The sequence below is a fragment of the Stegastes partitus genome, unplaced genomic scaffold, assembly GCF_000690725.1.
Source record: "Stegastes partitus isolate 25-593 unplaced genomic scaffold, Stegastes_partitus-1.0.2 Scaffold266, whole genome shotgun sequence".
In the NCBI taxonomy this organism is placed as follows: Eukaryota; Metazoa; Chordata; class Actinopteri; family Pomacentridae; genus Stegastes; species Stegastes partitus.
In genome coordinates, this window is record NW_007577997.1 from 132,837 (window position 1) to 147,234 (window position 14,398).

The following is a 14,398-nucleotide window of genomic DNA, read 5'->3' on the forward strand; positions in this document are numbered from 1 at the left end:
CAGGTGGTGATTCAGCCAGTTTAGAACTTGCTTACATTTCCACATCTATTCTATACAGACACACACACACACACACTTCTCTCACTCACACACACATCCGAGCGTAACTCCTTAAAATCCCTGTTAGTACAGTAAGTGTTGCAGCTCCTCATAATCCAGGGTGCTTCACTGATTCTGCCACTGAGCACAGAGTTAGTGATTCTAGTTAGTTTTTGTTAGATTATTAGTAGGTTAGTTTGTTAGTTTTCAGAGAGCTGTTAGAAGCTCCTCAGGTTAGTAACTGTTAATTTGATATTAGATATGTATATAGAAACATTTCTGGTGTTTGCAGCAGTACTGTCCAGTGCTAAAATAAAATAAAATAAAAAAATATACACACACTTGTGACACTAGAAGATGTTTTTGGATGAAAGCTTCCATGTAGTGTCATTGAATGAACATCACTGGTACAGTAAGGCATGCTTTCATCTCCTTAAAGCTCATCTTGGAACAGAGTAGTGTTAGTAAGAGCAACAGGTGGACCTCTGCAGCCTCACCACAGTTAGTATATAGAGGGAGTAAGGAGTTAGTACTGGAGCGTAGGTTTGCCTGGCTTCTGTCCCACTGAGCTACCTGCGGCGACAACAAGCCAGGCACTCACCTGCAAAAGGTTGACCACACAGGACACACACAGAGACGCAAAACCGGCCTCTGAAGATGTGAATTTATCCTGTAAAGCGTGACGAGTCAGAATCGGATGGTAATCGGTTTAGTAAAGATTCTTCTTCGGTATGTGGTCAACCCAGTTTGACTTCTGTTACCGCTCCGCTTTTCATCTCGTGGTTAATAACTTTTTTTTTCCCCTTCCCAAGTCCTGAAACCCTTCTTGACATGCACACAGGAGCATTTTTCATCGACTTTCTTCTTGAATAATTGAACTAAATTGGGCGTGTCTGGAAGAAGGATTGCAGGATCATGAGAGAGGAGTGTGTGCATCAGACTGCGGCATAAAGCAGAGGGGTTAGTTAGTGGGTTAGAAATGCCAGCCATCAGCATTCTCAATACGGGTTAGTAATCCTCCAACTGTTAGCAGACATTAGTAATGTTAGATATTAGTGAGATACTGTTAGTAGAATCCACACATGGGTAAAAAGCTATTTACACGTAATTATTAGCATTTGCTGTAATTTACTTAAGTGTTAAATGACGGGGCTGTAGTCATCAGGGCAGCTTAATTTATGCCAGCAGGCATCATTTAGAAAACTACACACCATTAATTTCCAGCGCTATTCCTGTGATCTAAATCACAGGAATAACTGGCGCTTCAATGAGGCTGTAACAAATGCTAAGAATCATTTGTAAATAATGTTTTATCCCTTATCTGGTACATCCATAGGCTAAAAGAATGTATTAAAAGTTTGAAAGTATGAGAAAAAAAAATCACTGTAAAGCAGCTTGTAGCTTCAGCTTCAGGCCCATTACAAATACATTTTATCAGACTGAGACACATGCACACATACAAACACATACACAGATCGAGTACATGCAAAGAAACACATGCACTCACACAGACAACCCCCATACCCCGCGCACACGCACACACACACACTCACACACCCACACACATACACACACTACAGTAAAAATACACGTGTTGTGAATAGTACATTAAAAATAGTTGCTATCACACCCAAACTTAAGAGGTTTCAAGACAAACAAAAGCATACTGTGTGAATCGCACATTATTATAATGTGAGAAAACTAGTCATTCTCACAGTTTCTTTTTTCTCTCTCATTACAGGCTGAAAATATCAGAGCTTTCCAGGTTTGGATCTGGCAGACACAAGACAGCATTGTTAAAACAGCACTTCTAGCAAAACACATCTTATACAAGGCGAGGCGATCAAAGTGTTGGAAGGAGTAACTAAGGTAACGGAGCAAAGAGGTCACTGCTCACAGCAGCTGAGGAAAACAAGTGTGAGAGGTGTTCTGTGGCTACAGTGTCTGTTTTTGATCAGTAAAAAAAAAAAAAAAAACAGAGAGAGAGAGAGAGAGAGAGAGAGGGGGTGGATGTTAGTGTAACTCAAAGCCGAGGAAAATATATACGTTTTAGAGGAACAAAGCGCTGCAGCAGATGATCGTTGAACACCACCTTCCTGCTAAATCTGATCACACTGACAGTGACTACAAAGCAGCACTTTTAACTCTTCGGTGCAAAACAAAAGCGGCAGAAGTCATCTCATAGAGGGGGAAACGTGGATTCTCTCCTTCTGACGGCAGCAGTAATGGCACCATGTGTCCTTCACTGCAAGACAAATGACAATACAGGAAATAAAAGAAAGTACAGTGCGAATACAGTGAAGGCTGACGTGCTTTTCAGATGTCACTGAGCCCTACCTGCCATGAACACATTCCTGTTGGTCTCTTTTACATTACATGCTGTTGAAAACATTTTTCACTGGTCTAACAAACATGCAGATATTTTCTTTTCCGGGATAATCCTGCATAATGTTGAATAAATGAAGCTGAGAAGCAGATTATGCTAATCTGATTTGGTCATGGTCTCCACTTTGAGGATGGTTTATCTCCCCTCTTAGCCGTAATCCTGGAAAGGATAGTACAGTAGCATATAGCAAAAAAAATATGCCAGTGATTTAACACATAACTAATCTCCCATGTTCTATCTGTTCCTCATTTATCTGCACTCTCTGCCAGTGTGGAAGCTTAGCACACATACACAGGGACACATACTGTAAGTGGGCAAAAGCAAGACCAAGTCCATAAAAATTGGCTGTGCAGTTTATATTCATCTAGACTTATACAAGAAGTCACTGTGTCGAGTGTAAAAGCGAATACGAGGGAAATAAAAGTCACAGTGGCGTAAATCTGCAGATAGAACCTGTACCAGAGTGAGAGGCGGCGCGGCAGAGGGCGATGGAGCGATGCCACCAGGAGGACAATGAGGTCCTGTCAAGCCCCAATCTGCTTTTTCATCAGTGTAACTGGAGAAGAACACATAACACAAAGCAGCAGAAAAGTGGGACGCAACCCAACTGTCCTCCCATGATACCCCCGGGGATTACTTGCTCTTTCATTTTATTGTTTCTACTTACAGTTTTTTTCTTATTTATTCAAACTTAGACAAGTGAAGCTGAAATACACCCACAGCTAAAAGATAGAAGTCACCCGAGATGGCCTTCATTGATATCAGTTATCAAACTGGCTGAGAAATGCTATTAAATTCTTCATCTGATCTGAAAACGATCCTCCCTGGTGATTGTAATAAAGATAATCCAGCCTGTACACATAACCTGTCCTGCTGTCGGCTCCCATTTGGATCCTCCCAGCGTCCTGGCTGGTGACATGGTGGATGAATTCAGTCCACGCAACACTGACCACAAGGTTACCTAAAGAAAAAAAAACGTGCTGAATGAGTTGATCATATCTGTAGCTACCTTTTGCTTTGAATTCTTTATTTTTTTGCAATGCCTGGCACACTTTGTTTCATAATAACCTACAAAAATTTAACAAATTACAGTACTTAACACACAAATCAGTACAAAATAGTCAAGTGGCTACATTTTGTGTTAGATCTGCAGATGAAAAGACCATGTTCTCTACATATTATGAGTAAATAACCACCAAAAAAAAGCATTTTTGCAAACATATTAATATTCATAAACCCTGCAAGGTTGTCGGATTGAGGGAAGACATTCTACTAGGCCTCTTTCTACAGGATATTACAGCTGTCAAGGTTTACCAAATCTAACAATAGATCAACGTAATTCAACTGATTAGCAAATAAAGTTAAATGTAACAGAAGAGCAGAATGATTAGAAAATAAAGGCTCTCTCTCTTCCTACCAGTGATCTGGTGTTCCACATGCACCTGTCCTGCACCATCGAAAACATCGTTGTTTCTTCGCCTTTTTCTTCCTTACTCCTCCTTCTCTTCTTCTTCTTCCTCCATGGTGAGTTCAGCCTGTAAATGCCCGCCGTGTGTGTGCTCGCCTCTCTTCAGATCGACTGACATACATGAGCGGCGTCCTGCAGCCTCCATGGCCGCCGCGCAGAGCAGGCAGATGTGGGGAGTGCCAACAACAGCTGCGCACTGACGGGAGTCCGGTCCGGGCAAAACGGGATAAAGTGGAGACGGAAGCCTCGGGACAAAGACCGTGAACTGGAGGTATTAATGAGAACACTGACTTCTTTGACTGCGCAGACCTTGAATTAATCAGCGCTCTCGGTCTCCAGCTGCTGCTACAGGTTTACGGTCTTTTTGTATGCGCACCCTTCATCCACCATCTGTGTTTCCTGGGCAACCGAGCACTGCCTGCAGGCACCAGCAGCTAATGCACTGCAGCCACCTCCAATCTAGGAACATACAGTAATGTGCTCTATTTTTTTTGCTTGCTGTAAGCCTATTTTTCTTCCATGCTAAGTATTAACTGATTTTCTCCACGTGTCTGCACAAGCTCTCATTTATTCTGCTCCACATTTACAATCTAAATGGCAGATATTTGCTCAGTTATACATCTGTGAAATTCTTTTTTTTTTTTCAATAAATAAATGATGGGTATTGCATTGAGGTGCCTGAATCTACATAAATGTAGGTCAGGATTTAAAGACAAAAATGAGATGTAGTTCTTTTCAACACACAGTGCTCAGATGTTCAAAAATAATTAGAATGTTTGTCCTTTCAGCAACAGTTCGTGCACAAAAGAGCTCACACATGGAGCAGAGATGATTGAGGGTTGCCACGAAGATTTGAAGTGGAGTTGGAGTAAAGAGGCGGACATGTAAATGGGAATGGTGATGGATATAATAACAACAAATCCACCATTTGCTACATTCTAGGCAGGCAGGTGGTTCAGGTAAACTGGAAAATGGGAAAAAAAAAAAAAAAAGTTTGCACAAATCTGTGTCAACCAGAAAGTCATTTGTACAAGCAGCAGTGGCCTACTTGTCACCGTCACCACGACAAGCTTGCAGCGTTCATCTGAAGGTGCATATCTCTGGAATCAAAAACAGAAAGGCCAAGATGCGGCTTGAAAATACAAACAAAAAGAGGAACACAGTTCTGTGGCCTCATGGAACAAGAATCTACCTCGAAAGGGATGGAAAGAGCAAAGTGTGGATAAAAAAAAAAAAAAAAAAAAGCCCATGAGCCAAAGCATCCCACCTCATCTGTCAAACATGGTGTGGTTCTGTTATGGTTTGCGTGGCTGCCAGTGGTAGTGACGCACTGGCATTTATTGTTGATTTCAGTGCTGACAGAAGAAATGCAGATATTTCGGTGACTGGGCGTTAAGATTCAGCCAAATGCGTCAAAACTCACTGTGAGACATTTCATCATTCAGGAGGACAACGATCATAGAGAGAGCTTTTTCTGGATGAGGAGGTGGAATATCCTCAACTAACCGAGGCGATCATTTGATCTAAATCTGACTGAGCTGCTTTCGACTTACTGGAGACTAAACTGAAGGCAGAGAGAAACCACAATAAGCAAGAGCTGAAGACCTGGAAGAGTCTCACCAGGAAAGATACAAAGCATTTGCTGTTGCTTGGAGGGGTCAAACACTTCAGAATGTCATTGACTGCTAAATAAATATCATTTAGATTTTGTTTAATTTCATGTGACTATTCAGTTTTTGAACTGCTAAATTTTGCTCACCCTGCATTCTGAGGATTTCTCTTCCACATATTTTTTTTCTATATTGACACACATCTATTCGACACTGAACAAAAACACCGGTCAGTATCTGGTGCGACCACCATTTGCCTCACACTGTGCAACACATCTCCTTTGCTCCTTGCACAGAGTTGATCAGGTTGTTGATTGTGGCCTGTAGAATGTTGTTCCACTCGTCTTCAGTGACTGTGTGAAGTTGCTGGATATTGGCAGGAACTGGAACACCCTGTCATATATGCCAATCCAGAGCATCCCAAACACGCTCAACAGGAGACATGTCCGGTGAGTATGCTGGCCATGCAGGAACTGGGATGTTTTCATCTTCCAGGAACTGTGTTTGGATTCTTGCAGCATGGGGCTGTGCATTATCATGCTGCAACACGAGGTGATGGTCGTGGATGAATGGCACAACAATGGGCTTCAGGATCTCCTCTCAATAAAATGCACCTGTTGACGTTGACATCAGCAAACCGCTAACCCACACGACACCATACACGCCATCTGTCATCTGTCCTGTACAGTGAAACCTGGGATTCATCCATGAAGAGAACACCTTTCCAAAGTGCCAGACGCCATCGAATGTGAGCATTTGCCCACTCAAGTGGGTTACCACAATGAACTGCAGTCAGGTCGAGACCCCGATGAGGACAACGAGCGTGCAGATGAGCCTCGTACCTGATTGTTCATCTTGTTGCTTAATGTTGGCATTTCATTGACTTTTTAAAAAAATATATTCTTATTGACACATTTTGATAATATGTAAATCCCAACATAAATACAAATGTACTCACACACACCCAGGGGAAGGAATAAATAAATAAGAGAAATTCATCATAACGTGTCAAGAACTCAAAAGGTCACAGCAGCACAAGTCATCCACATGTGGTTTACGGTTTATAAATACAACCATCAAGAACTGAGGTACAGAACAGAAAGAAAAAGCTACCAATATATACATAGAAATGCAGTCAAGCTGAACCAAATATTGCAAAAAGGGACCCTTAAGATTCTTCCCATTTTTGTTAAGATTAGAAATTATTAGATTGCAGTTTCTCTGTGAGAGTAACTAAAATCAAGATCGTGCAAGCATTTTTTAAGCACGGTGGAGTTATTTATTTTTGCTCATGTCATATTCACTGGTAGAACTTTTTAACTGTGTTAAAGATTAACTAAAGACTAAAAAATGACCAAAATCAGTCAATCAGAGGGCAGTTCAAAAATAAATGCAGCAATGTGCCATCTTTTTACATTTATCATAGACTGGAGACACATAAGCGTAAAATGTATCTAACATGACTTTAGAAAAATAAAAATAGTGAACTTTGAACTGAATTAACCTGTGTCAGCTTTTTTTTTGAAGAGCTATTGAATTGGGGAAGTGTAGCCGGCCATATTTTATCAGACAGAACAGCATTGATTTCCCCTTTCCAAAGCCATTCTAATACAGCTGACAGACAGTTTTTAAAGAGTTTGTCTCAAAATGGGGGACATTATTTTAAGATGCCAAACACAAAGAGTGGGATAGATTGTGCAATAATCCTAACTGACCAAAAGTTGCACATTTGTTGGTTAAATAAAACTCACTGCAGTTATTTTACTCACTGTGTATCAAATGTGTTGTTGAGCAATGCTGGTAAAGTCATGACTGTGTTAAAATAATGTTCATGTCGAATATTAGAAACTTTGTAAATATGCTGAACTTGAAAGATGGTGAGAAATATGGTTTAATTAAGGACACTGAGACTTTTTTTTCCCAAACTGTGCTCAGTTTTTGTTGACTAAAACTAAAATAATCAAATGACTAAAACTAATGTACTAGTAAAATGTTGTTGAAAAGACAACTGGAAAACCACTCCATAAAAAGAGGTACTATTAGCACTGAATTTGGAACAATACGATACAGATATAATTAATACAGGAACAAACAAGCTGGAGTACATGAAACATTAATAAGCATAACAAATAGGGCTGATTATGTGAACTATTTTTGATGATAGAAAGTTTTCAGTTGAAAATATTATGAAATAACAATTTGTCTGTAAATCAACTCCCTACTTTTTCAATTTAAAAAAACATAATTAAGATTTCTTACCAGATACTAGAAACATCTCAAGGAAAATAACATATTAGTCACCAAAATATTAGAGTATTTTCATCTATGTAACATACCTGAAAGAAATCTTTAAGCTCTGCATTGACAATAACTGCATGTGAAGCATCCGAACTTGAGTTTGAAAATGTATCCCTGTCATTCCTGAATGCAAATGTGAGCTTTAAGGCCTGCTGTTAGTCCAGTTTAAATAGAGCCGAGGATTTCAGAATCTCTGCTAACAACAGATGGCATAAGGAATAAAAAATCAACAGACAAATCCATGTTTGCAGTCTTCTGTGAGATTATTCTGTCACTGAAGAAGGACAATAAACATTTGAACTGAGGCAGGAAACAGAGGGTTTCTACAGAGTGTGTAATTGTGCTGTCTTCAGGCAACACAAACAGGAACCTTAAATTATGGCTGCAACTATTCATGTTACTGATGAACTCTTTCATAAAGTAATGGAAAATGTCCAACCTAATATCCTAAAGCCTGAAATGAGCTTTCCAGATTGTTTTTTGTCCAATCACCAACAATCCAGAAATTAAAGATGTCCTTTTTCACTAATGTTAAACTGAAAAATCAGCAGCCCCTGATATTGGAAAAGCTGGAAACAGGGATTGTTTGACATTTTCCTTTAAATAAAATACTTAAATGATGATTAATCTCACAGTGCAATTGGCAGGAGTCATTGTAAATCTAAGATCACCCGCAGGTCACATTAGCACCTGGCCGCTGGACTGATAATGCAGACAAATGATGTCTGGCGCTGGGCGATATCAGCGAACCACCCTCATAAATGACTGTCGAAAGTCATTAAATTAGCGCCCTATTATTTAGTAATCTGTGCTATTTTAAAGAGTCTATAACACTAATTATATCGCATGGCTGTCAGTATTAATCAGCCAAACATCACAGGGAGAATGGATATTGCGAGAGATGTCTTTAAACGTGATGAACACTCCGTCCAGCTGGGGGCGACAGAGTGCGCAGTCGCATAGATTTGTCCTTCCTGAGCTGCCGTACCTCTGTAGCAGGCTGAGCCGCGGTTCCTCAACCTGCAGCATCGAGTGAGAAAACCGCGCATCATTGAATTTCACCCCATTTATGCATAAATCGAGTCCCGCAGGTCTGTCAGGCCTGTGCCGAGTCACGGAGCATCTCTACCTGAGTAGCCTGAGAGCGGCTCACGACGCCGCCCTGCTTACTGACCATGAAATCAGCTGCATCGTCAACGTTACGGAGCCCGGGAGCAGCTCTCCTCCTCCTCCTCCTCCTCCAGGGGTGGACTACATCCACATCCCCGTCCCCGACTCCCCGCTGTCTCCCCTTAGAGATCACTTTGACGAGGTAGCGGATAAGATCCAGACCACGGCGGAGCGCGGCGGCCGCACCTTGGTGCACTGCCGGGCCGGGGTGAGCCGCTCCGCCGCCCTGTGCATGGCCTACCTGGTGAAGCACCGCGGGGTCAGCCTGCTGGAGGCCCACAGCTGGGTGAAGAGCTGCCGACCCGTGGTGAGGCCCAACCACGGCTTCTGGAAGCAGCTCGTCCAGTATGAAGTGGAGCTTCGCGGGTGCAACTCTGTCCGGATGGTGTCCTCCTCCATGGGGGAGATCCCGGACATTTACGAGGCGGAGGCCAAGAACATGATGCCGCTGTGAGGCTGCTTGGTGCTGGACAGGCTGACAGTGTTGGTCCGATGCTCAGACCCCGGTGCTCCCTCCAGGCTTCTGTAAGAAACAGTTGGTAGACATTCAGTTTGAAGTATTGTAAGTGCACTTAAACATCTCACCCAGGTTTGAAAATAGGTTTAAAAATACTCTATTTTGAATAATAATTTATGCCATAAGTTTTTTTTTTCTGTCTAAAAACAAGAAGCAAGTTTAATTAAATGGCTAGGAATAATTTAAACTGCATCTAATCCTGCCTCCTTATTGAAATCTGGAAATAACTGAAAATGATGGATTGCCAAACATTGTTCATTTAAAGACCCGAATCAGTGGAAATCAAGTAGTTTTGTTGTTGTTATTGTTTTTAATCTTGTTAATGTACAGAAGCACTCCCTCCCTACCCCCTACCATAGACACATCTTTCTTATCCAGTCTATGCTCCCTACTCACTGTATAGGGACCACGACATATATATATATATATAAATATTAATACACTTTTGGGTCTTTTTGGCAGTATGGAGAAACTACAGTGGAGGACATCCAGCCGTACGAGATGAGTTTTATTTTGAAATCGGCCTAAACTATAAAGACATTCCAGCAGTGCTCAGCAAGAGGCACAGTTTTAACAAACCGTCCAATAACATTGATCTGACTATACGAGATCTCACTAAAGATACCTCTTTTTTTTAAATTTTCCTCTCCCTGTTTTTTAATCTCTCTCCTTGTCCCTTCTGAGGCTCTGTATTAATATGTCCACACGGCCATTCTTTTATATGCTGACTGAGTGAAATAAGCACCATGGGGGATTATTTCCACCCTGAAACCCATGACAGTGTCAAAAATACAGATTCAGACATTCTGGGTTTCGTGTAACAAACCTAAAGAGCAAATTCTGTCAACTTCCAGATCTATGATTGGTAATATTCAAAACCAGGTGAAATGTGTAAGGCTGAATTAGTCTGATATTAATATTTACTGTTCAGGAGTATTTTTACATTGTGGCACTGGTACTTTACCTTTTTGTACAGTCATCCTCAGATGTATTCATACCCTCCCAATAAAGAAGCAAAGAAACAGCTGTCACTGAAATAAGTTGAAGTTGACAAAAAATACATAAAAAAATTAATGAAAATCATGACATTGCTTTTGAATTGTGGTTCAACAGAATTCTATGTTTTAAAAGCAAACTAGCATGATGCGACCCATAAACTAATATTTTGTTGACCAACCCTTTGAGCCAATCACTGCAATCAAGTGTTTTCTGTAACTCTCAGTCAGACTTCTGCACCTGTTGACAGGTATTCTGATTTTGGCCCACTGCTCATCAGCAAAGTGCTCTAAGTTGTCTGGGACAGTTTTTTTTTGTTTTGTTTTGTTTTGATTTGTTTTTTTTTAAATAATTTTTGTCAACCACAATTCAAAAGCAATGCCTTATTTCACTAAATTATAATTTAGCAAATTTTTATTTATTATTACCTTTTTCAGTTTCTAGGTATTTGAGTGACTATTGTGAATTTTGCCTTTTCTTTAATAGAAGGGTATGAATACATCTGAGGATGACTGTACATGTAATTGACAGTCAAATCACTGCAGCAACTGAGACACTGAAGGCAGTTAAATCCAACCCATTTGAGGCGAGAAAGTACAAAAAGCCTTTATTTTCAACTCTCAGCCTGATGTGCAATGGAACATATGAATGACAGCAGTTTGTTTTTGATGGACAGTCCTTTCCAACACAGTGAAATAAATACCTTACATGGAGTTATTTAGCTTGATGGTCATGATGGTTTGTCATTCTGGTGCCTAATTTCACTGAGAAAAAGAGGAACATTGTAACAAAAATATATTATAAAAAAATGCTCAAATTTCTTCGCAGAGTTCTCAATAAAAATATATTTTTGAAACATAACATGGACTTGTTTCTGCTGATTAACAACTGAGTTATTTTGCTTTTTACAGAACCAGCTTTGCGCGACCACCACCTGCTAGAAACGGACAGTTAGTTATCGGAAACAGGCACAATACAAGGGCGACACACTGAATCACAGTAAAATCATTCACAATTTGGCACAAGTCTGTCTGACTGAACATAAACACGCATTTTAGATTTAATCGTATGTATTAGTGGTCATACCAGAGACACTTTTTTTTTTCCAATTCTTCACTCCAAGCAGTCGAAACAACTGGCTGCTGGCCAGTTTCCCCTCATAAAAATACAGGTTACCACAACCATCATGTCAGACTAGAGTTGTTATGCAAAGCATCAAGTGGTACAAGTTACACATGTTCACTCAAAACAGGAACAACTGGCCACACAAGTGTCAGACAGCCACAAATCAAAAAGACTTGACAGTTTTCATGAAATACAACATTTCAGTGTCAAATTCACCACAGTTCTGCATGACAGACAGCATGGAAGAAAAAAAAAAAAAAGGTTTTACATGCATAATCAACACCCTAAGAGAAATTAAAATCCAACCATTTTGCTGTATTTTAGGGAAATATAAGGATACCACTCTCATATTTGTACGCTAAGTAGGAAGCTACAGCTAGCAGCCGGTTAGCTGAGCTTAGTGGAAAAGCTCAGGTCAAAGAAGTGATGCAACACGTAGCCCCTCGTAAAACTGCATATTGTTATAATACTGCAGCTTTTTTATGAGTTTAACTAAATATATACCAAGTAGAAATTGCCAAGCTTTCAACAGGCTGATTTTTGTTACCTTCTGACAGAGCCAGCTTAGCTTTTTTTAATCTGTTTCCAATCTTTATGCTAGGCTAAGCTAGCCAAATAGCAAGTGTGGTTTTGATTATGTCTTCTTTTGTTTTTTGCATTTATCTCTTAGCAAAAATTAAATAAGCATATTTCAAAATTATGAAGTACTAGTTAAGTATAGACTTTACCAATGTAATGTAGCTGTTGTTGTTTTTTTTTTGTTTTTTTTTAATAGAGCCTTTAAGAAGGGGGTGAACCCAGTGCTAGCATCTCATTTGGAAAATAAAAGTTGCTAATACATTCATTAGGCTACAACCGTATGATTGCGAACACAAGCAGAAACCTCACTACGATGCTTTGCACATCTAAATAGAATCTTGACACCTTTTATCGACATTTATAACAAGTTCAAAGAAATAGCACACAGCCAGGATTTTACAAAGAGTCAGATGGCTTATTTTGGTACAAAGTGCAATCTCTAATGTATCCTACAAACAAGGCTAGAAGTAAACCACTAATTTGCTACTTATCTTATATATCCTGAGTCAGGACCTTAGTCAGGCCAAATTACAAGATTGCCTAAAAAGTGGAATCACAACACAAGTGCAAAAACAGCATGCTCGTTTTACCTTCACTGCATCTCACTAATTCTGTCAATAAGGCAACAGTGTCGTCTGCATAGTCATGCAATAAACATCTAAGGGTACAAAATAGAAGAATATCCATTTAACACAAGGTGAATTCATTGCAGAGTGCACCGATATAATATCTAACACCAGCATCCACTCTCCATCTTCTCTCACATCCAACAGTGCATTTAACTGCTCCAGGCAATGGCTTGAGATCACATCTGAAAGAAAACGGAGAGAATTCAAATAAAAAACAATTCATTAGCCCTATAGGAGACAGCGAGAGTGAACATTTAGTGTCTTATCCCAAATGTGCATTCCGCAAAACATAATAATTAAATGATCCTGAAGAAACGCTCTGTCATCTTGCCTGTACTACTGTGTATGTACAGCAAAATGACAATAAACTTGATTTGATCTGATTTGAAGAAGGTAATTTCTTTACATTAGCTACTTACTTGTTGTTCCAGCTTCTGGTAATCTCCAGATTTAGGTCGACGTGTGGATCTGGATCTCTTTCCTTCCAGAACGTAGGCAATTAGCTGGGGATAAAAAAAATAAATACAAAAATTGAGAGAAAAGGAAATTAGAAAGGTTTCCTCCAACTTAAGTTTGTTGTAGGATGCCTGATTTACAAAACAAATATTGATTAAACTTGTAATCAATGAAAGGCCCATGCTAGAACTGAGTGTGCCACACAGTACTGGGCAATTAAGTAACAATGCTTTATAAAAGTGGGTTTCCACACCTTAAAGTAACAGATATTTTCAGTAAATGTGCTTCTTGCCCAAAGTCCAATAAAACACTATGTGCTGCATTTCTATGTGCTGGTAGGCAGAACTTGAGATTCCCCTTCTTGCAGTCTTGAAGCTAAGCTAACCGAGCCAGACGTTGGCTCTAGCTTCTTTTCTTACCATACAGACAAAAAACAGAAATCAATCTTCTCGTCTAACTCTCGGTAACAAAACAACAATACCCAACCATCCCTTTGTTCCTTGCAGGTGTCATGTATCTCAAGACACAAAATGTGCATGCAGCTGACCGTATGTGCCAAATACTCACTGTGGCCAAATGATGTGATGTGAGCTGTTTTCTTTTTGATGTATTTTTGCACTGTTAAGCTGATCCAGAATTACTGTCAAACTGCCCAGCAAGTATTTATATACCTAAGTTACACTATAATTCAATCATCCCACTGCACATTGGAGGCCGTACCGAATAGAATAAATCTAAAACAGAACTTGCACTGGAAATTGCAGTCACACTAACCAAAGGTACAAGATCTGAAACTCACATATGGGTCAATGGAAACAGGAAGTAAGTTTCAGAAAGGAGTAAGTGGCAAAAAAAAAGTACCTTGCGCTTGTTGTGGTAAGCTATGTAGAGCACTGCCACCAGCACAGCCGTACAGACAAGGTAGGCGAAGAAATGACTGTTTTCTGCATCATCCTTCATTCCAGATTGGTCATACTTGGTGTTCAGTCCTGTTTTACTGTCATTGTCACCTCCCTTTTCTTTTGGATTTTCTCCTTTAGCATCATTTCCTTTAGCATGTTCTTCTTGACCAATCTTTTCTTCTGCATGTTTGTCTTCACCAACTTTTTCTTCTGCATGTTTGTC

The 14,398-nt window shown here is 40.0% G+C and overlaps 2 protein-coding genes and 1 long non-coding RNA gene across 5 annotated transcripts in view; 1 reads left to right on the forward strand and 2 right to left on the reverse strand.

Moving 5' to 3' along the window:
• Positions 1 to 2,076: 2,076 nt before the first annotated feature.
• On the reverse strand, positions 2,077 to 3,902 carry LOC103357642 (uncharacterized). Its single transcript, XR_520215.1, has 3 exons — positions 3,843 to 3,902; positions 2,885 to 3,386; positions 2,077 to 2,284 (listed from the first exon to the last, which is right to left on the reverse strand). It is a non-coding gene; the product is annotated as an uncharacterized LOC103357642 (long non-coding RNA).
• A 4,927-nt stretch (positions 3,903 to 8,829) lies between these two features.
• LOC103357644 (dual specificity protein phosphatase 18-like) lies at positions 8,830 to 9,770 on the forward strand. Its single transcript, XM_008282279.1, has one exon. It carries the CDS (start codon positions 8,871 to 8,873, stop codon positions 9,423 to 9,425), a length of 555 nt encoding a protein of 184 aa, XP_008280501.1. The 5' UTR covers positions 8,830 to 8,870; the 3' UTR covers positions 9,426 to 9,770.
• Positions 9,771 to 11,064: 1,294 nt separating this feature from the next.
• Positions 11,065 to 14,398, reverse strand: part of tgoln2 (trans-golgi network protein 2) — a 6,460-nt gene continuing 3,126 nt past the window's right edge. For 2 of the 3 annotated variants that reach the window (XM_008282282.1, XM_008282281.1), the window contains 3 exons: positions 14,135 to 14,391; positions 13,237 to 13,320; positions 11,065 to 12,999 (listed from right to left, as the gene is read on the reverse strand). In XM_008282282.1, the coding sequence (XP_008280504.1) occupies positions 12,994 to 12,999; positions 13,237 to 13,320; positions 14,135 to 14,391 (347 nt within the window). In that variant the 3' untranslated portion in view covers positions 11,065 to 12,993. Of the gene's footprint in view, positions 13,000 to 13,236; positions 13,321 to 14,134; position 14,398 lie in introns of all 3 variants that reach the window. The other variant, XM_008282280.1, reaches the window with a different exon arrangement.

What these genes read in the sequence shown, in the direction of transcription:
- LOC103357644 (XM_008282279.1), top strand. Translation starts at nt 8,871, where the DNA reads ATGCATAAATCGAGTCCCGCAGGTCTGTCAGGCCTGTGCCGAGTCACG.